Consider the following 24,592-nt stretch of genomic DNA (forward strand, 5'->3'; position numbering starts at 1 on the left):
TCTCCAAGTTTTGTTTAAAATTTAATCTTGTAACGTTTTTCGTCTCTGAGATATTGGCCTGCAGTGATTAAAACCGACCACCCTGTATAAATAATCACGCTCGAAATTCTCAAACGAAACCTGTTGCCTGTTTCAAAATGCAACGCATCTCCAGAAACTTAATAATGTGCCTCCTATCAGGATTCTTGCCGTTTACAGATAGGAGAAATGCACCAATTCAATTAAACAAAACATTTGTCTCAGTCGTAACGGGTTACTCACTCTCAATCAAATCCAAGCATCACGTAGTTATTTTGCGTCTGCTCATAGTTTTCTGTACGCTTTGGATTTGCACAGACTTGTGCTTCGTATTGATATATCGTATATATTCCTATCATATATACTTCGCATCACCCCGCGTAGGGTGCAGCTCCGGTCTTCTTGAAGGTGGGGGGGTTACTACTTGGCCGGTCTAAAATCAAACCTATTTTTACGAGTTTTTTTTTCAAGATAATGAAAGTATTTCAATTTGAGTTTTTATTATTTATAGTTTCAAGAATATTTTTAAATTTTTTGATTGAAATTAATAACAAAATGGCCCCATGGAGCATGTAAGTAACGAACTACTCCCAACTCGGGGGCTTTTGCGGTGGCGCATCTCCTGATATTATCACTGTCTAGCTTGTAACAAGCAGAAATAAGTTTTTGAGACAAAAACAGCTTTTTGGGGTCGAGCTCGAATTCGGATTAGCCCAACTGTAAAGAAATTTTTCTTTTCCAAGTACATACGACTATGAACAAAAATTCATTTTTCGACCAAGAAATTGTTGATAAAATTTTTATAAAAAGATTTCGGGATTGAAATTTCAAAACCTAGTCACGAGCTCGAGTCCATAAACAAGTTTCAAGATTTTGTCAAAATTTTAAGTTGATCGGATAAAAATTGACCTGAGAATCTGCGCCGTCGGATTGAAAACGTGGTCGTCAGCTACTTATATGCGTTATGCCCCGATTTTGTTATTAATTTCAATGAAAAAATTCTGAAATGCTCTTCAAATTATAAATAATAAAGCCCTCAAACTAAAATTGCTCATTTTTTTTTTTCTTTTGAAATCCTTAAAATAGGGATCATTTTAGACCGGCCACGCTGTACCCCCCTCCACCCCTTAATGGACTCCACGGAGACAATTATACTACTCGCCACATACTATTGTACAAAACTTGCCCTGTTTTGCATTTTAATTATACAGAGATACAGCAGAAATGAAGGTATTAGAGGAACTTGGCGATCGAATCGAGTTGTCTAAAATTCTCAGAACCAAGGTAATGAATTGCTGTCACTTCGGCACCTCCCTCTCCTTGTTGTTTTAGGTTGGCCTGGGTCAGGTTCGGCCGGGCTCGGTTTCATTCGATTCTCCTCGACCATCCCGACGCTTAACAAACAGCCGTTTGAAGGGAAACGGCGCTGCGAGGTCAGGCGAGGATAGGAGAGTTGTAAAGAGAAAGGGCGGAATATTTCAGATTCCTCGACGCCAGGTAAGCACTTGGCAGTCGAAAAGAGAAAATAAGAATGAGACAGAGATGCGCTCATACGCTGACCTGCGAAAACATATCTAGCGGTCTGCCTACCTGCTCTCCACCTGCGCGTGAGGATTCATCGTGAAATTATATGCCAAAAGTAATCTCTATATTTTGGTAAATAACCTGGCGAAGAGAAAGAAAAAGTCGAATAGTAAGAGACGAACTAGAAGTCGACCGAGGGGGCGATGGACGCAGAGAGCGATGCGGAATTCGGGTAAAACTGCGGACGGCAAAAATGAGATGGAAAACTGGTTGTCTTATTGTTAGAAACGGATAATGCGATGCATCTAACAATAAGGGACAAAGAGCCGGAGGAGAAGGGTAGTTGTGGCGATAGTACCCAGTAGCAGCAGCAGAAGTGGATATAGTACCCGGCGCAGGCACTCTGTTCCTCTCGGGGCGAGACACCTGGCGCTAGGAAAGGAAACCCGAAAATGGAGGGTGAAGTCCGACGGCGTGGTGCGTTCACACAACCTCTTGATCCTGATTAGAATATTACCAAGTAGAGATCTCTCGCGTGAGCGCGATTCATGTGAAATAAATCCAGTATATCCTTTACGGTACAAACCAAGTGCTACTGGGCCAGATACAGGCCGGCACACAGACCCTGTGACAAAGGGTCGTCTTGGCGTACGTGCATGCGGTCGCTACACCTAGCGAGGGTTAGTTATTCCATCACTGGCGTCTAGTTTTCCTGCGGGGTTAGATTGGGAAACGCAGCGTCAAGGGACGTAATCAACCTGGGTAGAGACGAGGCATAAGCGCGGCGTAAACGCGTACCTACCTGAGAAACGACAGTACTTGTCCGTTCACCTCTCCCGATGAAAAAAAATTTACTTTGTTGATTGTCAAGTTGATTTCTAGTATACCGTTTCTCATCCCCGACTGCTTATACGCATCTATCTGTGTGTGGGTTTTTCGTACGCGGATAATGTATGCACGTTTTGAACGCTCAGCCACTGCGCCGTAAGCTAGCTCTTCGCTTTTCCGTGTGCACATGTACCTACGACAGAATATGGACGTATCCTGAAAAAATTCCAAGCAGATCATAAAAACCTGTCCGACTAGTCTTCGGAAATGGAATGCTTTCCTTTTCGTTCGACGCATTAACCAATACATGCCGTTAACGGTCCCCGTACTCAGGGTGAATAAATCTTATCATTGAAGAAAGTACGCGTGAAGGTATTCTGAAATCTACGTATTTCTTTGCGTTCGTTACATTTGATCGCACGGCTTTTGTCACTGGAGTGTACTGGGTAACTGCAACGTCTCTGTGCATGTACACGCATGTAAGAAGTGGCATCAGTTTACTTCCGAAACATTTCACAGGCGGCCAAAGTGCTATTCTAAATATTTTGCTTCACCTGTTGCAGGATACACGTATCTCGGATCGTCGCTGGTCGTTGAGCCGTCCGTAGCCAGCGGTGCCAAGAAACGGTAAGGAAAAAAAAGTAACCGTCAAAAGATGTTTCTGGTGGATTACCTTCTCTTTGAGAACTGTCCATTATGATTATGCCTCTTTTCCTTTTTTGTTTTTTTGCGGTACTAGAATTTACTTGTTTCGTTTTTCAGTATCCGTGCATGTCTCGCCTTAACTATAACGTATGTCAGAATTTATATATGAAGGTATATCATGTTTCTTGCAAATTGCACAAGGATTTACACTGGCGGAAGATTAGGTAGAGGTTTCTAAAAATATTCACTCACAAAATGTTATGTACGGAAGAAAAAGAAACCAACGAAGCCAACCGAATCCATTTAGTTGGTTGAAAAGTTGTCGATTCAATCATTATGTTGTGAAAATTAATATACTGTAGTCAAAGTAATAAGTTCTGTCAATTCAGATCAACCAAACGAGTTATTTAAATTATACGGTTGATTTAATTGAAAATTTGACAGTTCCGAACAATATCTGGTTGTGCCAACTGAAACGACCCGGTTAAAGAAAGATGTACCCGTGGTTGAATGCATGCCATCGCTTCCACCAAATATTTCGATGTCATTGAAGAATATGTTATAGTAATTGGCGAAATCAAATTTGATCTTCTTGAATCAACCCTGAATTGCAATTACACGCATTGGTGAATGCGTATTGTTGAATGAACTAAACGTGCCTTTTGTCAGAAAGTTTTAATGATTGGGGGAATCAAAGTAGGTTTCTTACCATAAAGGGATCTACATCTTGTAGGTGCCACTTGTTTCGTTGATCAAACTCAGTAAATAAAATTCGACCAACTGCGAATACTTTGGTTGATAACAACGAAATTGTTTTCATTTCAAAGTTTCAATGAATTTAGCCAACATCACGAATAAGCATATAAGTTCAGCTACATTCGAATATTTTTTTGGTCGAGGAAAGAAACCATAAAGGTCCAATGCATGAAGCAGCTAGAAAAACATAAAATTAATGAGGTCCTCCGTGTTTTGGCCCAATAACATGAAAGAAATATTTATGTCGAATAAACATTGTCTCGATTGGACGTATTTTATTCGCTAACTGAAATATTTCATGCGCTAATTTAATACTTCTGGATTGTTGGAATACTGATCGAATCCCAGCGTTTTTTCACAAAATCTCTTAATGCCACCTCGCAATCGCTTCGTATCATTGAGATGAGCAGGTATAGCTTGCAACCTATGTGAGAAAAAGTTGTTCGAAAATCTGTGCGACACTTTGGCGTATTGTTTACAGATGTGAGACTATAATAGTGTAGGAAACGGCAAACGATGTCCGGTTTGAAGCTAGAACACATGGGTGCACCGTTTTGTCAGAAATTAAACATGTGTTTTCTTCGACTTGCGATCAATCATAAGTACTTGGTGCCTGTGAAATATATACAAATTTCCTTAATTAAGCTGGAAATGTCCATCTTATTTTTTATCAGAACCACTCCAAATGATTGTCGAGGTTTTCTCCAATTATGCATTTGTTCCATCAACCAAGATCGAGCAATTTTAACAAAACATTTAGTCCCGTCAACCGAAATTTATAGTCATACTAACAAAACATTATTCGCTTGACTTTTGTTTGTCTCAACCGTAATAAACTCGTATGCAATTGCACTTATATGTAAAATAATCTTGTCACTTTAGCATCGTACAGACAAATGAGATATTTTCAATTTCGCACATGTACGAGAAATAAAACAATATGATCTAAGCTGACCAAAAACTGCATAAAAAAAATTTCAAATGTACCTGCTCTTCTCTTTAGAACAGTCAATCGAAAAACAAAAACCCTTTAATCCTACTCATCTGTGACCCAAATAACAAAATTTTTGAATTATTACATCCAACCATAGAAATTTACCATGCAAAATGTAAACTAGCCCACCATTTCCCATCAGAAAGATACAAAGGCAAATGTGTGATATCATTTTAAAGTTTGAATTTTAGGCTTCAAAACCATACAAGACGATTCCAGTAAAATTAACGATATAAAGATTCATGAACGTTTGCAAAATCACAGAAATAAAATCGGATCAAACAAATTCTCACATTTCTCGGTTTCAGCACGCCTACGGAACGTATGTAACTATTTTTGGCATGTTCGCTTTTTCCCCTTTAGTACATTAATATTGAACTGCACGTAGTGCTATTCACCGACGCTTATTTGAAACAATTACCGGTCCATCGATAAAAATATTCTAGAATAGAGATTTCTTACAGGTAGCTGTTAGCAAGCTTGATTATGACCTGCGTAGTTTGATGTTGAACATTTTTAAATCCAAGCAAATAATCATTCGCTCGTGTAAGAATAATTACTTGCAGTACTCTTGTTTCTACAGCTTTGCATTGGTTGCACTTCACGATTGTTAGCTTTGTATTGGCCCAGTTTTCCTTTAAAGTCACAGTTGTTTGTTGTAATGGATCTGCATTTATTTAAAATTCGTTTGATGTTCGCCGAATTATTAAAAAAATTTGCCTTCTTTCGAGGTGCTTTCGTTAATCCCCAGACATTCGAAGGAAAATTTTATTTATTGAAAGGAAAGTTTCGAAGTTAAATGAATTGTGTTACGGTTTAGCCAGGGACTCAAGTTGAAACCAAGATCTTGTGGTTATTCAAATTCGTTCACTGTAAACTGCATCCATACTCCCTCGGTGAGTGAGTATTTGGATTATGGGGAAAAAATTGTATTCTTAGCGAGAGCGAAGATGGTGGTGGAATGTTTATCGGCCGATAACTGTCCCCCGTATAGCAAACATCGCCTCATTCCCATCACCGGCCGCCGCGGTACCATTTAGTGCATCAGTAGCTTCGTCGATGGTTGAATTGGCGAATTGCAAGGGGCCCATTGCCGGGTGGTGACACGAGTTATTCGATGATCATTCTCGGGGCGTGTGCGCTGCTGAACGAGTGGTCACCTCGGCTCAAAGAAACAGGCTCATTTATCCGCAACTCGTATAAGGTACAGTTGAAATATAAGGAGCGGTTATTATGATTTCTGTCGTGACTGCACAATGAAGCCCGAAGTGTAGATGTCTCATTTGAATGACAACGAGGCTGCACCGGATTGCATCGCGGTGCACCAGGGTGCAACCCTAAGCAGCGGCGCATGAGTTGGCTCAAAGATGCAGGTTGATACACAATGACCAGCACAGGTAGAACCTTGCCTTACCTTGGCGAGCCATACATGCGGAAGACGACGCGCGCACATCCCTCGTACTAGTTCGACCTCCTGCATCGCCCGTTCCATGTCCTGCGCGCACGCATGCATACGTAGGTACGCAGGTACGTACCTGTAGGTGTGGCTACGGTGCACGTGGGTAAATACGGCCGTGGCCAGAGCGCAGCATCTGGTACCTGATGCATGCAGTCCGCGTCGCGGCAGAGCGCATGCCGTGCAACTGCACCGCATTCACGTGTGTGGTGACCTTTCATCTCTCGCGCACTCGGCGAAGCCTCGGATCTCTCTCCGGTAACCGGGCGTATGAATTGCCTACCGTTGCATTTGGCGCGTGCCAGCCGCGTGCGCCCCACCCCCTGACTCCCCCATCCCTCCCTATGCTTTATCCTTTATCCTCCCCACCCGTTATACCCCCCTTTCTTTCGCCGCTGGCCCTGTCCTACTTGTTCAGTGCGAAAGTACGACGGTGAGGTGCATCGGCCACACTTGTTGCGTCTCTTCCGCATCGACTTCGCCATTTCGTAATACCGGTCAGCTTTGCCAAAGATTATTGCTTGAGTCTCGACACTTGATTCGGTATCCGGATTATTTTGAGAAGAGGCTCGCATCGAGAGGTGAATAATTGCTATGCGTTTCTAATTTTTCACACCTGCGCTTCGGATCTGACCTATGAGCACTCGGACACTTGTATTTTCCTACTGCAAATGAAAAACTAAATATCTATTTCAAATTTTATACCCTCGATGCAACTGAGAAGGCAATTCAGATCTTTTCGTGAACACGTAATTCAAGCACGTTTTTCATGAACTGTGAACTGAAACTGTTTCCAAATCTTGCAGCCGTTCAACGCGTGATATAATACCTAACAAAAGTGTAGTGATATTCGGATCAGGTTTTTGATTACTTTGACAAATAATATACACCCTTATGTACTTGTTTATACGAAACGTTTGGCAGAGATTAGGATCACAAAATCTCTTTTTGTATACATATGTCTGAGGTCGAGAGCAAAGAGGTTTCAACGTTAACGTACCTACATAATGAAAGGCGAAATGCAAACAGAAACTGGACCGGCAACAACTTCTTACCTCCAGATACGAGTTGCTGCTTTCGAAAACCGATCGCCCCTTGAAACCTCAAAAGCTTCTTTAGACCCAATGTTTACTCAAAGTATTGCGCAGTGGCACAATAATTGTCAAAAGAGCCTGCAAACCTGACGCAAAGCAAAATTATGCGTGAGAATCTCACCCGGCTCGATTACAATCTTTGTACGGAATCAGTTTTCGCCATGGTATCTTGGACACTTTATTTCTCAAATTCACAACCTCGGTGTATTGAACACCCGTCCATCGACACAGGCGGTGAATTGCACCTGTAGTCAGACGAAACTACTCTCAGTGATGGTTTCTTCTTTGTTTCGTTCAACGCGTCAATAGCCTACAATTCGCAGGTTTGATAGTTTCCGTTGAACACAAACATATGTGAAATAAGTACCTACCTACAGGTGCGGTCAATTGTGCACATTGCGGGAAGTATTCTACACTCTAAATTCTTCGGGTTGCTGAAGCCTGCACCCTGAATCCTAGATATTATATAATAAATCTAGTGCCAATATTAATGATTGTGCAGTTTTCTAACCTAAACTGTGCACCGATATTGGTAATTTTTTTCGAATCTTCTTGCAGGTATAATCATAAAAGGCAACTACAGAAAATTGCAACAGTTATATTTTTATTGAAATCGGATTAATTATTCGCTTTGTAATTAATCATTTCTTTTCTATCAGATTCATAATCAGTGAGACGTTAATTATTATGTTTGAATTTACAAAATGAAAATGGTTCGATAATTTTGTTTGACAAATTGCTTGAATTTGTAAATGTAGTTATGAATTAGCATAACCACAACCTAAATTTTATTATACCTACTTTTTTCTTTTCACCTGCCGATTTTCGGACCACAATTGAATTTCAAGGGCCGTTATTATCACGCAGAACTAATCGGGTTGGAAGATTCGAAAGGTATGAGCAACGTAGCATAAAGACGTGGCTTTGTAACTCCCATAGGTAAAATCCCATATCCTCACATATCCTACATATTGTATATTCCTGCTTACAGAGGTAGCGGAACCGCGTTGCCAGAATCTCCTGTCGACCAGGTCGGAAATGGATGGAGGTGAGTCCGACGCACTACTGCTTCATTCCCTTAGTATCGAATTAGGTATATACTGTATTGCATAAAGATAAGTGAAGTCTACAGATTTGAAAACTTTAAGTATCGACAAGTGCTCGGACTGTAATGCCATTGACAAACATCGCCGGAGAGTTAAAAATTCTCATTCCTAGTGTGAACGGATTCACCATAGCCGGTGCAAGTCATGGGTGTTGAATTATCGGCTTACGTTAATAATACGTTTGCGTCCTACCTTAAACGCCCGGTCTCGACGCTAGTAAAGGTAATCATCGTGACTGGACTGGTGGGAGTCCGGTAATTGCCGTCGACTCTTTGGGAATAGAAAGCTAAACGCTTCGTCGCGCGAAATCTTGCAAGTAGAAGTTCCGTCCAAGTGAAAAGTTCAAGGCCACGTCCGTGAGTTCCTCTAGTTTCCAAACCTAGGCGAACCCCCGGCGCCATAGCATTCACCTCCTCCGCAACTGGTGGTACCCGATGTATAGTCTATCCAGGTTTCCGCTCATTAATTATTCTACCGACCTGAATACCTATAGCTTTTTGTGCTTCACCGCATGGCAAGATGATTTCTGTTTCCAACGAATCTGCAGCTTTCCGCGTAGCGCCTTACGCTTTTACTCTCACCGCACTATAGCAATCCTTGTATGATTACCGCACGTGGGGTATTTTCCCAGCGAAAAACTTGGAGTGCGAAATCCAGCGAGATCTAGAACGTTTGGCCACTATATTGATTGGGCGACCCTTTTGCGCCACTCGTCATTCTCTACGCACGTTCTCTCGTTGTTCTTAATGGTCTCTTCTTGCTGTGTTCTAATATTCAGAACCGTTGTAAACGTTAATCGTTAGCATTCTTGTTTTCTTTTCACTTTCCCTTCCTTTTTACCTTCTATTCGTCACTTCGTATAGGAGTATATTATTGCCATACCTATTAGTAATCCGCGCACAAAAATAAATTTGTAAAATGTACTAAATATAGAGATCAAATACGGCGAAAGAAATATGTTCCTGATTCGAATAAATGTTACCTCAATCAAATTGTTGTTCTGGTCACTGTTTAGTTGAATCAAACGACATTTCTTTGATTCCAAAAAACGTTCCCTTCAACTAATTTGGTAAATTAAAAAAATCCTTTCTCCGAGTGTATTATGATCGGCTTCGGTATATGCTACATGTCTGCATGCATAAATATATTATACATGAAGACATACACGATTATACAGCAGAAACTTGTTGTTATCAACTTCTTGGGTCTGGAGTTTAAAGCAACGAGAGAGCTTCGTCGTATCCAAGTCTGAAAATGAATCGTATACGACACGTTGCCAATGGTTACGGGAGCGGAGAGACCCTGTCCACCAAGGTAAGTTGACAATAATGAGTTTATGCTGTATATTGATACATGTATGAAAATATACATGTTCATTAGGGTGTTGCGCGAAAAAATAATTGGCAAGTTTCCATCGTGGCACCCTCTGAAAAGTCTGTTTCGGTTGAAAGAAAGATTCTCTCGAAAGATGAGCGTTGTACGTTGCGTTTAAGAGAGCGCTCATTCGATTTTTCACTTTTTTAGAAGAAGTTGATGAGCGCCATCTCAGACGTAACGTATAACGCTCATCTTCGGGGAGAATCTTTCTTTTAACCAAAACAAACATTTCAACGGGTGCGGCGATGGAAATCTGCAAATTATTTTTTCGTGCCGCACCCTAATTTTCAAACTGTGCGGGCCAAATGTTGTGGCTGATGCAATTGAAGTAACGCATTATTCACAGTTTTCACCTCTACGGCCTCCCACCGAACTCCATTTCATAATCGGCCTTTGTTCACGGCTATGTCTTCACTCAACCCTCAACCGGTAGCCGCCTTGTCTGTTCAGCTTACTTTGTTGAGCAATTAATCAATTATCTCCTCGGCCGAGTGTGAAGTCGCGCGACCGTTCTTCTAGCTTTCCTGGATTTCTTTTCGTTACGAAAAGTTCCAACGATGTTTGAGATAGCCGACACGTACTGCCATGTGCATTAAGCTTTCTCGTACTCGTGTATAAAAATTTTAAATCTTCCCTCGTGCAGCGGCGAATGGAGCTGAAGTTTGAAAAATCCAAACCCAAATGTGCTAACAAAGCGTCTGCAAATTCTAAGGGTATCCAAAGGGATGTAAATATCTTCAATGACTTCCAAACGATATATTTAAAAAAAATTTAGAAAAGTAATGAAAGATATACCGTAATGATAGACAGAAACCTTCATTAGAGCTAAATGAATTTATTTGTAAGAGGAAAATCCAATCGGATTATATTATCGGCATAAAGTTAACACTTCTAAGATCTCGAAGTCTTGTAGGGCTGCACTCAGGGAAAAGATTGATTAATTCCAATCAAATGTGTTTCAATCAAATAAACACAATTTCAGTTGGATCAAAATTTATTCAATTGGAACACACTTTATTTGTGTTAACCAAACTTCTCTCGACTTTTCTCTTCGTGGATGTGACAGATCACTTCGAAGATGGGTAGAAAAAATTTCCTTCGGTAGGGTGTGTAATTACGATCCACAACCCGATGAATCGTAATCCTACCGACCTAGACATAAATACCCTGCCCACTGAAACAATTCTTTCGACAAGACGGCCACGTCGAGTTTCCAAACTTCTGGAAGTAGAATATCAATTCAAATACCGTCCGACTCTACCAATCGTTTGTATTTACTGCAATCATTGCTCGATTATCTGACGGTAAATCAGGTTTCAATTACATCCAGGTTGATCTATTACCACGGCAAGCTTATATTGCGTTTCAAATCGACAATGTGCTCTAGTATTGTTACTGACAAGAAGACTATGGCAATGCATCTGAATAATATGGAATATTAAGATCAGACAGGCCTTTCGTTAATTCATTTGATTGCAGAAAACTGCGAGTTTTCTAATCTAGCTTTCACTTGACAAGGGGCACTTTTCCTCAAGATGACCACGAGCCTCTTGATTCAACTACGTTATTGACTATATCATCGATAATCACTTATCACGCTTCAGGGTTTCGGCGATGCTGTTTCGTTTATCCATGTAATGGGTAGCAGCTGAGTATTCCGATCCTGGTCATCCCGGAAATCGGGTAGCATTCAAGTTAACTAGGTGCAAGCAGCATTCACACTATGACCGCGACACCAAGGGTCAACCCTGTTACACTCCACTGACCTGCTTCAGCAATTGTCATCGAATATTGCAGGCTGCTGCGACATTGTATATTTGCACCATATTTTTAATCCGCTATGTATAATCGGATAGGTATACGACGGAACTGGACGAGCGCGGATCCGTGTAGGTCCTGCGTTCGTATGAGCCTACCGTGTACTTCGTTCTTGCCCCAGCATGGCCTTGGCCCGTCTTCTCAAGTACAAACGCGCGTACGCATACGTGCGTGTGGGGTCGTATGGGTGCTATTTACACGTGTCCACATTCTAAGCTCCCGTTGAAAGCTTCCCACCTCTTCTCCCCTTATCCTCTGTTCTCTCTCCCATCAGCCCTCGGCATCCCTTCGACCCCATCCCAGGGCCGCGTTCACGGTGTGTCTGTGAATCCATTGAAACTTGAGCGGCTTCCGTATTCTCTCTTCGACGTCCCGTTTGTTCGTCCGCTCCATTCCTTGTCTACTTTAGTTTAAACCAACGGCCAAACTAGGTTACAACGAACTCTTTCCGGCAACCATGCATAACTGACACCCATACGCCTTGGCAAATACCTGTATTTTAATCCCTATGCCAAAGAGATGGGGGTTCAGCGTATTATATAATAAGGTAGGTTTAAACATTTCACGGTGAAAAATCAAGATAACCAACCGCATTGGATTCCTCCAAACCGAAGTACATTTGAAGCCCTTGACACCTCTACGTAATAGTCTTGGTGTGGCCGCAACAATTACGTTCTTTACAAATCTCTAATTTAGTGTCAATACTTGAGTTGTGTGCCGTGTATATACAACTTGCACATGACATTGAAGGAATTATGCATTCAGAGTTCAACCAAGATTATCACCTTCCTTCGACATCACGAAAAATTCATTCAATAGCCCTACTAATTTCTTTAGGATATAAAAAATTGTGTCTACTCGCATTTTCTGTAAGCAGTAACATGTATCACGGAAAACTGATTCTTGAATCTGATTTCCATCTTACTTGCACCTTGAGAAACATGAATTCAATCAGTAGTGCGTAATACCGTATTAAGCCTGGACTGTAGAAGTACTTCCAGATCTTATCGAACCCCAAAAATTACCTGCGATTTTCGATGTTCGTAAAGCATTTACAAAACTTTCAAATGACCATTAGGTAGTTCCGAACTGCAAGTGACAAATACAAAGTATTGTTAACAAAAAGACTTGAATTACAATTCGCAATGAGAGTACAAAATTTAGTTTTCCGACCTCTTACTTGCCCAATTTGTACTTGCGTGCACGCTACGGGTGTCAAAATGGTAGATACGCAATCTCCACGGCTAGTGGACATGTTAATTTCTTACAGTCCTCAAGAAAATTTCACGATTGCTTACAATTTGCAGGACATGAAGGTTTTGCAGATGCAAAGTGGTGGGAATGCGATTCAGGTAGGACAATATCTTAGAAAATACAACATCCCGGGTACACTACTTGGCAGACACCCGGTTCTTTTGGGACGATTTTGTCTCGGTTGATCCTAGGACTCTTTGTTGGCCAGGTAGATGAAAATTTTCCCATTGGGTTCAGATACCCGTTCACTTTTATAGGGTACGGAAATATTTAGAGAGCGTTTGAAAAATAGCAAACCGAAAGTTCGGTCAATTTTCCTTACAGCTACGTGTATAGAAAAAAATTATAAGAATTATATTCTTGCAAAAAAATTACCACAAGCATGTACATGTTGTTGATGCAAATAAATAAACACACACATTGTTTTTACCGTCAGTTTGCAACAATCAATCCGAAGTGAAATTCTGAAAATAAGTTCTCTGAACCACTTTAAGCGGACTCGACGATCATTCTTGCAAAGCCTCACTTGAACTTGAAAACTCTCCAAATTAAAAAGATTAAACCAAGTGTTTCCGTACTTCACCACTTCTTTCGGTGGAAACAATTTACCGAGCTAGGCGATGCTAATGTCTGATCACCTTGTATAAAGCTTGTACAAACCGGGTTAGGCGAGGCAAGTTCAGGTCAGCCAGGTATACGACGAGGGTTTACAAAGAGTCTATGATTTTACGGTTCAGGCGTATGCATGCATGTATACGTGAAATGTGCTCCGCATCTAGGCATTTCCGTGGGCTCAATTCAGCTGCAGGCATCGTTATATACCCTTCGTTCAGCTCTGAGCTTCCTGGTTCCTCACGACTAGGTATCGCACCTTCATACCTACCTGGAACAGAGGTTGAAAATCGTGACCAGCTTTGCATAACTGGACAGGCGTAATCCGTTTCCCGTGAAGTATAAGTAACGCATTTCTTTCCCTTTTTCTCGGTTCACTTTTTCTTACTTATCACTCGAAAGATTCTGTTGCCACTCACCCTGTTCTTAAAACGATAGAATACGCCTTTGATTGGATGGCATTTATAATAGATGTATACCACTCCCTCAACCATACGATTCGGGCATGCATCGAAGCTTTGTTCTCTTTCCCTTTTCTGAGTCATAGATATTGATGACACCATTGTATATCCAGAGTATGCGGAGTACCTGCTGTCCTCTTTCTTTTCCTTGGTAAAATATTGTCAAAAAGCGGTGGGTAGTAGGCGTGGGCATTGTGTGTTGGAACAGCGCAAGCAGATGTCAGTTTTCGAGGAAAATTCTCGAACACAGAACACCTTCAAGCTTGCTTTGCACAAACGACTACGGCTTTTATGGTCGAGCTGAAAAATCGAATGTGCAGCTGATCGAGAAGACTAATGTTTTTCCGTTTATACACGCATGGAATCATATGCACGCAAACGCTGTACATACCTTCAGCAATGCTTGCCAACAATCGAGGGAAAACCGCTGGCCAGAATACTGAAGTAAATATGCATACTGAGGAAGGGTATCTTGAATCGAGCTTTTGCAGGAACTAAAAAATCACCTCGAGTAGCTCCTAAAGCCTGACTGAAGAGATTTTCACGGCATATAGGTATATGCTTCCTATAGGGATCAAAACACGTGTTCGCTCTGCGAAGCTTCCGCGTGGATTTTTATCTGTATCATCAATTGGTTGTCACGAAGCTATAAAAATACGATACGATTGATGAAGAATCCTCAGAAAAAGACTTGCACTTTGAATTTGGCCTTCGTCAAATTTTGTCAGTTACTGCAGAGAATTGGGCAATTATAGTACTTTGAGTCCGGTCCCTTTGGACATTCTACATCATAACCAGGGGCCCTATTGTTCACCTTTTCGGTAGAGTATCTCAAGCATGACATTTGCTACTTGCTTAGTTGCTCGAGCTATAACGTCGATTCAAGATTTGATGTCTCATGGAGCCCGTTTTCAACAAACTCCCGTACTATACGAGCTCAGAATTAATTATGTATCTCAATAACAATACCGCACCACTTTGCAGGATTCTTCCGAGCGAAAGCGATTATCAAACTGGCATTATCGACATCAGCTTTGTTTAAGCTTTGGGAAAAAATGAACGAAAAACTTGATCTATGTACCTTAGTTACAGTACTACCTTGTAGTGATTTCTTAGTTCAGTCAAGGAGTATTTCACTGAAGCGATTGAGGCGTCAATACCATTTGAAATCATTTCCTTATCTCCAAATCCACACCGGAATCGGTAATATTCAAATAAAATTCTACATTAGTAAACATTAAGGTAATCATTAAGGTAATCATTACTAGTAATGAGAAATCATTCAGGATTATAGGAATCTCTTTGTGATCTTAAGAAATCATATGAAATCTTAGAAATCATGAGAAATCACGCAATCAAAGTAAAATTCATTTGTCAGGTATAAAATGTAAATAATGACGAAATACGTAATCATGGTGTCAATTTCTGCTCCGGTAAAAAATTCCTTGACTTCAATTCATTATGGGTTGTAGGTGCGCACCGGATACGGCGTCTGCAATGTGATTTGTGACAAAAATTTCAAAGCTTCTTGTCAATGTAATAATACGTGCAAATGATATTGCTCCGACGCCTTAGACTCACCCATTATAACGAAAAGAGTATGACGATGTGTTACAGAATGAGCCCGCAACATAAAATATGATTAATGAAGTTTCCCATCTTTCCTGATGAAGTATTTATTGTTGAACAGACCGGACGAATGTTAACCACAACGTTATTCTTGTACGTTGTATTTGAACGAGGCGCAAATTAAGTACTTACCGTGGTTGACCACAATCTCTCATCATCCATCTTTGCAGTCCACGGCGGCGGGGCCATTTATTTCATAACTGATTATAGAAAATCAAGCCATTGAACCGTTACAACATGGTATTCGTAAACGAGAACAATGCTCAGATTATGCGATAGTACAAGAAAATCATTTTTTTTTTTTTTACTCGTTCCCAGTCGAAATCCGGATCTCGATAATCGTACTGAAATAATATTGTCAATATCAAGATTGATTGAAACCGTTCAAACGCGATACAGGTCAACGTTGGTTGGCTTGAATTGTTCAAGATGCGCCTTACATGAGATCGAAGGAACAAGAAGCCTCTCTCACCATTGCACGTATCACTACCAAGTATACCCGGTCTGGACCGTAAGTCGTTCAACTGCGGTTGAAAACTTTCGATTTCTAGTCGAGGGATCTATAGCGTCCCCCTCCATCGTTCACATTTGCCTTAGGCCTCTGCTGTAAATGAAAGCGGAAGACATAATGAATATTATCTAAAGTCCAAGCATGCACATCAATGGCTTTGCTGTAACAAATCATCCTTGCAACAAACACCTTGCGAAATTTGAGTGTAGTTATACTCAGTTCGTATTCATGAATGTGGTGGCCTGTACAACATATATAAGTTTAAGTTGCAGATTTCGTCGAAAGAGGCCCATTAGAGACTTGTATATGTGACTTGTTTACGAGTGTAACTCAGTACACTACTTTACTTAGCCCATTAGAACGGTATACGAAACCAAAACAAATTCGAATACAGGTGATGAGAGAAATTAATGACATTGTAGTCAGGACGGCTAGGTGGTCTAGTGGTGTAAGTCTCCGGCAAAGCATCTTTAGATACCAGGTTCAATTCTTGGCTCCGTCGTTAATTTTTGAATTCACCTAAATATTTGAACTTTGCACTTTCTCTAGTACAAACACCGGCATAGTTCTAGAATACGATGAGCCTTGGAAGAGTCGTCAGTCATGAAATATTTGGGCCAACGCGGGCGATCCCCGATTACTGGGCCATGGCTGATTGTGAGCTGCGTATTACGTTCTTTGTAGAAGCACATTATCTCAGAGGTACATCGCTTAGTTATGTGCTTATTGGAAAATTGGAGGAACGGGAAAAGGCGTCGGCACGGTTCTACAAGGCTTCAGCGTCGAGATCTACACGTATACACACGCGATGTACTGCCTCCCAACACAGAATGAGTCGTTTAGCAATATGGTGAGAAAAGGTTTGCCCAGTATCGCTGCATTTGATGACTAAGAACTTGAAAACGTAGTCACACGCGACGCCGCGTGCAAACGTACCTCAGCATCGCATCGCCGTGCGCGCCGTGACTCGCGTTCGATGCCCCCCCCCCCCCAACCTCACTCACGTCGATCTCCACCCCTCGTCCCGCAATCCTAATCAACATCTTGACGATTAGCTATTTATTTCAGTAACGCATATGTAGAGAAAAAGGACACCGAATAACAACACTTACACCTCAATTCCATCTCAGGGAACTTCCGGTTCTAGGACGAAGGATGAGCGCTTTTCTCCTCTTCTCCCCCCCCCCCCCCCCCTACCTGCCTCTCATTCCTCCATCTTTATTCAGGCGCCCGGGCAGTTTTGGCGGCAAGATCAGCGCCGCGCGTGTCACGTCGTATGACGCGGCGCTAGTTGCGGATTCGTCGTCGATGGCGCTCCGGTAGCTCAAGCGCGCGTCACCCAGCAGCATCGGCGTCGAGCGAGGGAGAACCTGCGCGTACTCACCCTGGCACTCGGGTGGAAGGGGCAATGTTCGATGCTTGCCGGCATCCGCTAGGCGGCACCACAGCTTCTCTCTCTGATGACGTGAGCATTTTCTAATCGGTTCGGCGCCGTAGGGGGGAGGTAGCAGGTCGCTTGGCTGCCCCTCAGAGAAGACAGACCACGGCAGCGCCACAGGGAGCTGGGGGAAATCGAGCGCGACGGGCAGGGGAGGACGTCGGTCGGGGCGGTCGACTCCCTCCTCGAGTGGGGGAAGTGAGTGAGGGGAAAAACGGGGGGGATGAGAAAAGTGAAAAGTGGGGGTAGCTGGGCGCGGCCTACGGCGCCCCGTTCGCTTGCCGCACACGATTATAAAAATAATATCAGTGTGCCGCGCTTGTCGCTAGATACCCTAGTACTACACTGCGAGAGAGGAGGCACACGCTGTCGTTGTCACACGGTGTTGCGCTACGAAATCGTTTTACCGCAAAAATCATTCGGATTCAAAATTCAACTCGATTTCCTTCCATTCCGAAGAAAAAAAGGAAACAAGACGAAAGAAAAATCAAGGTAAAAGAAGAAAGAAGAAGAAGAAGTAGAAGAAAAAGAAGTAGAAGTAACAGAAGTAGAAGCAGCAGCAGCAGCAGCAGCGGCAGCGGCAGCGGCAGCGGCAGCAGCAGCGGCAGCGGCAGCAGCAGTAAGAGACGAAGAAAAAGCTGAACAGGATAGGAAAGAATATAATTCAAGGAAAAAGAAAGCACAAGAGGTACCCACAGAGTCGTGATAAATATTTTCGGACGCAAATCAAAACGAGAATCGACACGGTACGCGCGCGCGAGTGAGAACGCCACCCTTGCACACAGTCGCACGCGCTCGCACATACGCGCACACACGCGCACATACACACACACGCAAGAGAAACACACGCGTGCGCGCGCCCGCTCACACGCTACACGTATACGCACGGGCGTACGCATACATATACACACAAACACACAAAGAGGCGCGCACGCACGCACGCACGCACTCGCATTCAGAGAGAGGCTGGCCGAAGGTGTTTTGGATTTGTAATTTGGTGCTTGGATAATACGATCGTGTATCGCCGGATCGCTGGATCGCAAGGGAACCCAGTGAAGAAATTATCGTCGTTAAACCAGTACGCTTTCCCGCGATATCGCTGGCAATCCACCATTTTGGCTCGGTCGCCGCTACCAGTTGTACTACGGGCCGCGTTTAGCTCGCTGTATGCTCCGCGCCGCACGGTCAGCAATATTAGGTATAGAGCCGATTGACAAACTACGACGAGGCTACATCGACGAGGCTCGATCGAATATCATTCGAGAATATTTCCAACAAGAAACTCGCGCGGCCACCAACGCGAGTACTGTGTTAAGGTGGACGTATGACGTGATTACCGAAGTGAAAGGGAAACGAAGGGAGGGTACGAGAGTGCAAGATAGATAAGGGGGAGAAAGGGATAAAGGGAGAAACAGACAGAAAGAGAGAGAGAGAGAGAGAGAGGAAGAGACGGAGAAGGAAGAATAAAGGAACGCGCGAGAGCGAGAGAAAGGTGAAAAGAGCGAGGAAGGGGTGAGGTGAAAAGGATTTCAAAGAGAGATACTTGAAGCTGGTACCTGTACAACGGTGTACCTGTGCTTCCCTCTCCATCACGTTCCTCCGACAAGACGCAGGACTTGGTTAATCACATACGTTAGCTTCGCACGCACCGCGTGTGTGTCGCCGCGCCAATTCTGTGTTTCCCTCCTAATCGTAAGCAGACGTAACTCTGTTGGTCGTCGTCTCCAAAGATTCCACCGCAACGCAAAAGTGTCACGTGTTCCAACTGCTCTTTCCCTCGAAATTCCAATTTTAACGGAACACGCATTCGCCTGTGCATATGTGTATACACGCGTGTACATATGATTTCAAAAACTACCGGTAACTACCTCCTTCCTCCTGTGATTTTGTGACCTCGTATTATTTGATTTTAAACAAAAGACTGTACTGCACAGGGTGAATATTATTATTATATTATACTGTAGGAAGATTGAAATAAAGAATCCAAGGAGTACGGGAAAACGGTGAATAAAAGTAAATAGCAGATCAAAGGATAAGATCGAGTGATGAAAGAAATTTTACATAATGAAGTGAAAATCAAGAATAATATAAATACCGAAAAATAGAGGCAGTATATAGTGTCTTGGCTCCAAAACTCCTAACACTGCTCGTTTACTTTATACATCGCATAATAATTAGAAAGAAAAAAAACCGTAATAACGTCACTCATATTGATACAAAACGACTTGGTTCGTGAATTTACTGATTAATTCCAAGTTAAACGTTAAAATACATATACTTTACTTCAGGTACCTGTAATTATCTACGGAAAAAAATCTGTGTTGTGTTTTTGTTTTCAGTTCGTTGCTAATAAATCCAGTGAGTGCCAGTGCATATTCTACCTCAAAGTTAGCGACAGCTAACGAAAACTTGAATCAATTGAACGTAAGATATAAATTATATATATACACATATACATAAATATATGCGTATATATATATATAACAAATATATATATACATTGTGTATACATTATATGTATATATATATATAAATTTATACATCGAAAGGTTACTATTACTGTACATATTGTTTCGTGTAAACTTATATTAGTAAAAGAGCTATGTCCATGGATAAATTTGGCGACTCTGGAATGCTTCAAAAGGATATGGAACGATTGGATATCGAGGATCGCAACGGCGATGGCCAAAGGTAAACTAAAATCGTACCAACACTAAATACCCCCCCCCCCCCCCTACAAAAAAAAAAAAAATAAATAAACAACAAAAAAAAAACAAAACAGACAGAAAAAAATTCCCGCCCATATTACACCGACTCAATCAGGTCCGCGATATTCCAGATTATATACCTATAATTTTGACTTAATGCTAACACGAGCTCGACAAAAAGCAGGATAAAGTAAATAGGAGTCTATGTGTATTGAAAAATGTATATTCATGTCTGTGTGTGCGAAACTCCCAAAAAAAGTTGTTGAATTTCGTTTCGAAGTTATAAAGTTGGGTTTGTACATTATTACATATTCATGAAAATTGACGGAGTGCAAGCTTCGAGGTCCCCGGACAGTTTATAAAGGAGTTTTCCAAGAATCATTTTTTGTTTATGTTCAAAACTTGACCAAAGTTTGCAAAACGCATTGGCCCTATACCGTCGCACCCGCAGAATTTGCCCCTTGATCGTGATGGTGCCACCTTAAAATTACAACCACTTGTAACAAAGCCCTAACGGATCACGATTATTTTTCATAAAGATTGCAATATTCGGAGCTGAAGAATTAAAAAGTAAATCATAATGATTGCAGTGATAGTTACCATATTAACAGCGATCTCTATATAGACGGCAATTATAATCAGGGATTTTGGGATTCAACACAAAGTAAAATTTCAAGTCCGAGGCAAATCCGTTTATTTTTGCGATACATGCATGTACACACGCATAAGTGAGTTTTCTTGACTGGATTCTCGCTCATGAGCGTTGAGTTAATGGTGATATTAAACTTCAGCTACTCAAGCTGTCATTTGCTTCGACCTAAAATAACATTCGATATCCACCGGGTTTCGAAAAGCGGCATGCACCCGAAAGAAAATTACAAGTGTGTCCGACAGCGGCCATCTTGATTCTGCGCCACGTTCTAATCCGCCCAACGAATATCGCAAAATGGAATTCTGATTTCGGTGTTGCGAATTTTAAATTGTCGGATGTCATTTCAAGCCAAAAATTTTTATCGAACGCATGATTTTTCCGATTAAGAATTAGATAAATACCTGTTGATTGCGGAGAATTTATCCTGCGCGGAAATTACTTGTACACGCAGTCCGCTGTATATGATTGCAAAATAAAAGAAAAAAAAACGGGTTGGCTCTTAATGCGAGATTAGAAATTGAAGCCGAAGCTTAGAAATAACCCCACCCTGTTGCTTCAAGTGTATGACGTGTCTCTGTGTACAAAGCGTTGAATTTTACGAAAATTTCCAAACAGGTATATCGATTATTCTCGATACATTTATGATCCTCTTTTTTCGTTGGATTTTTGCGAATAGAATTGACGCCTACATGGACAGAATAGTTTGCAATAATTGTTAATATTGCTTGATACTGTTGGATTTCTTAATTGGCTCTGACGATCTCCGTACCACTAATTTCGCACCTTTGTCATTTTCAATCACGCATGATTTTTGCCGGCCTTCCCCGTCGTATAAGTCTCCACACTCGCAGCTCATTTTTACTACTACCTGTGATCGAATTACCACTTGATGTACGAATATTCTTACAATTAGTCTTAGGCCTTATTCTCGTATGGATCCAAAGAGTTTTTTGATATTTTTGTTCAGCTTTGCAAGTAGAATTGCGCCAACTGGAGAATTTTCACGCCATTGCTGCGTTGGTTTGATATTGATGAAAAAATGTAAAAATCTTACTCGGTCGGTAAGGACTCACTGTAGCATCCTCTTGACGACAAAAAACAAACCTCTGTCCAATATGCAGCGCACCACTTTCTCGCGAGAGTCGAGCCTCCCCCCGCCACTGGTACCTACCTACTTCTTACGTAACATCGCCGCATGGTGTGTTATTCAACGAATGTTCGACACCGCGTATCAACCATCGGCGTTCTTGACGAAAATTAGGAGGATCGAGAAACAGACGACAGAGAGTGAAGTGAATAGACAATTACCAGTTCCTGCAACTATGCTTATGATACCCAGATAAAGTTTTGTGCAAAGCCAATTACCGTTACAAGGTACAAACGCATCCGCATATTCGAAGATACGTAGGTTTATAGGTACGAATATTACGTATAATTTTACACAGTAAGCAGTGACACAGAAAAAGATACGGCCAATTTCAAGGAACACAGCATATCACGATTCTGTGTTGGCGACTCGCAAATCTTGTCTGGCGCAAGAGTCATCAATACCTTACGTAACATCACCGACAAACGACCGACCGACCGGCCGAAGGACCGCGTAAATTTTTTTTTTTTCCTTTTAGCTCTCATTCCTTTGATGACTTTTCTTTTCTTTCCGTACGGCTTATGTATGCGGTATACATATGGGGCTCATTGTCAGCGTTACCTGCTAGTTTTGGAGTAAAGTTGGCCACTCGTACGTTCCGTCCAACAGCGCACGCCAGAGAAGTTCACAAGTGGCTAACTAATTTCTATGTGGGTACTGCAGCTATCGTAATCCGTTTTTATACACGATTTGAGAGGGAAAAAAAGTAACAACAAGAACGGAAATTAAAAATTATTCTTTCGTAATGGAGTAGGTTTGGAAATTTTTTGAAGTAGAAGAATGACTTTTGAATAGAAAATGATTCTCATTTCCTATTTTCATTCCTATTTTTCAGTGTCGTCATTTTTTTTGTATTGTCCACAACCGCGCTCAATGCTGGACTTGTTTTTTTTTCTTCTTTTTTTTTTTGTATCTTGTAATTATACAATAGCAACCCGTTTATTTTGCTGACCAAGATCAATCCTGCTTCACTGACCGTTCCCGCGTTACAAAACATCTGTCGCAGTCACCGAAGAGTACGGGTATATACATGTCGATCCTTGCTCCTTCTCCTTAACCATGTACAAGAATCGTGCGAAACAGCGAACCCACCTTCAATTTCTGTGATGCTGATGCTGATGCTGATGCTGTATTCCTATAATATAACTTGATATCACCATCCATGCTAAAAGTATAGTTACAATTGCGATGCGAATCATATGCATGTACAGGATAGAAATCTGTATATGGTCGGATTTCATTTTTGTGCTCGTGCGTATGCCAACGTGCATGGTCTCTATATCTTATATTAGACCGTGAGGAAGTTCACAGTTGTCAGATAGCCCAGTGTAGGTATTTTAGATACCTTAGAAGTAGGCAAGCACGGACACGTTCTTTGAGCGAAATGTCGAAGACTGTATATAGAATTGTGCAGCAGAAAGAACGGTTGTGTATAATGCCATTTTGCAATAGCAGTATCATGTAGGTACGTACCTAAGTAAAGATTATCCCAGGTACAGTATTTTCCCACATGACATGCACTCAATAATTTCCCATATTCCTAACTTTTTCTTTCCTCTCTCTCCCCGACTCTCTCCCGCGCTCACTCGCTCACTCGTGTCACACGTGGCACAACGCTTCTCGTTATCGCGTCCCTAGGCCTGGCGTCACAGGGGCCGCCGTAATGGCGTCGGGTTGTTCCACCACTGGGTCGGCCACAACGCCGAATTCCGCGAGCCCCGCGACGAACCGATGTCGGGAGGAGTGCTGGATGCCAGATCGACCTGGCACTTGCGGCCGAGTCGGATACCAGGCAAAGCGTTTTCCGCACCAATATGGCGAACGAACGAATATGCTCACCTCGTGCTGTAGGCACGATTCCTCCTCTGACTGGATTTTCACCGTATATATTTTCGCCTTTCTTTCCCATAACCTTGTCGTATAACTCGCTATTCAAATATCGCAGCGGATATCTCGCCCGGGTGTGATGTAGATGAAGAGATCGTTTGCAAGGGATTCATTGTTATTCCGTGAAAACGTATTTTTCGTCACTAAATAATGTGTGGGCGTATGTAATACACCGTATCACATACTGGTTAGTCAATGCCCATCTGAAAAATGTCAGAAAATCGAAATTGTGTAACCGTCAGCGCATGATCTAATTATAAACGTGACAAAACAACATCAAATTTGATAGCCCTTGACTTGTTTTCGAGTTTGCAGTTTCTATCGTAAATTAAAGTCTTGCGAATACTAGTGTACGTACGCAACTGAAGAATTTTTATTCGACTTCTACTCGAATACAATTTCTGAGAATTGAATTCGGGCAGAACAATCAGGTTATTGGATAAATTCAGGAGAATTTTCCTTAAAACGCACCCAAGTCTTGTTGAACATATTTCGTTCTAGGTCTTTTGGTATGACGGTTTTATAAGTTATGTATATGCCGAGAAACCTTTTGAGCTGTGATTACTATACAGTCCATGACTATTTTTATTTTCTACAACGGTCGAAAGATTTTGTTCTTGCTACAAAATGAAAATTAGTTTTGTAACTGTAACCGGCAAAATTAGTATGTGTAGCTA

The 24,592-nt window shown here is 41.8% G+C and overlaps 1 protein-coding gene across 8 annotated transcripts in view; it reads left to right on the top strand.

Annotated features, from left to right (window-relative positions):
- The window catches only part of LOC107219985 (insulin-like growth factor 2 mRNA-binding protein 1), an 80,321-nt gene that overhangs the window by 17,970 nt on the left and 37,759 nt on the right, over positions 1-24,592 (top strand). For 3 of the 8 annotated variants that reach the window (XM_046738717.1, XM_046738719.1, XM_046738718.1), the window contains exons 3-4: positions 2,934-2,997; positions 8,307-8,363. In XM_046738717.1, the coding sequence (XP_046594673.1) occupies positions 2,934-2,997; positions 8,307-8,363 (121 nt within the window). Of the gene's footprint in view, positions 1-2,933; positions 2,998-8,306; positions 8,364-17,830; positions 20,213-24,592 lie in introns of those variants that run through there. The other 5 variants (XM_046738721.1, XM_046738722.1, XM_046738723.1 and 2 more) reach the window with 5 other exon arrangements.

The sequence above is a fragment of the Neodiprion lecontei genome, chromosome 4, assembly GCF_021901455.1.
Source record: "Neodiprion lecontei isolate iyNeoLeco1 chromosome 4, iyNeoLeco1.1, whole genome shotgun sequence".
Taxonomy (NCBI): domain Eukaryota; kingdom Metazoa; phylum Arthropoda; class Insecta; order Hymenoptera; family Diprionidae; genus Neodiprion; species Neodiprion lecontei.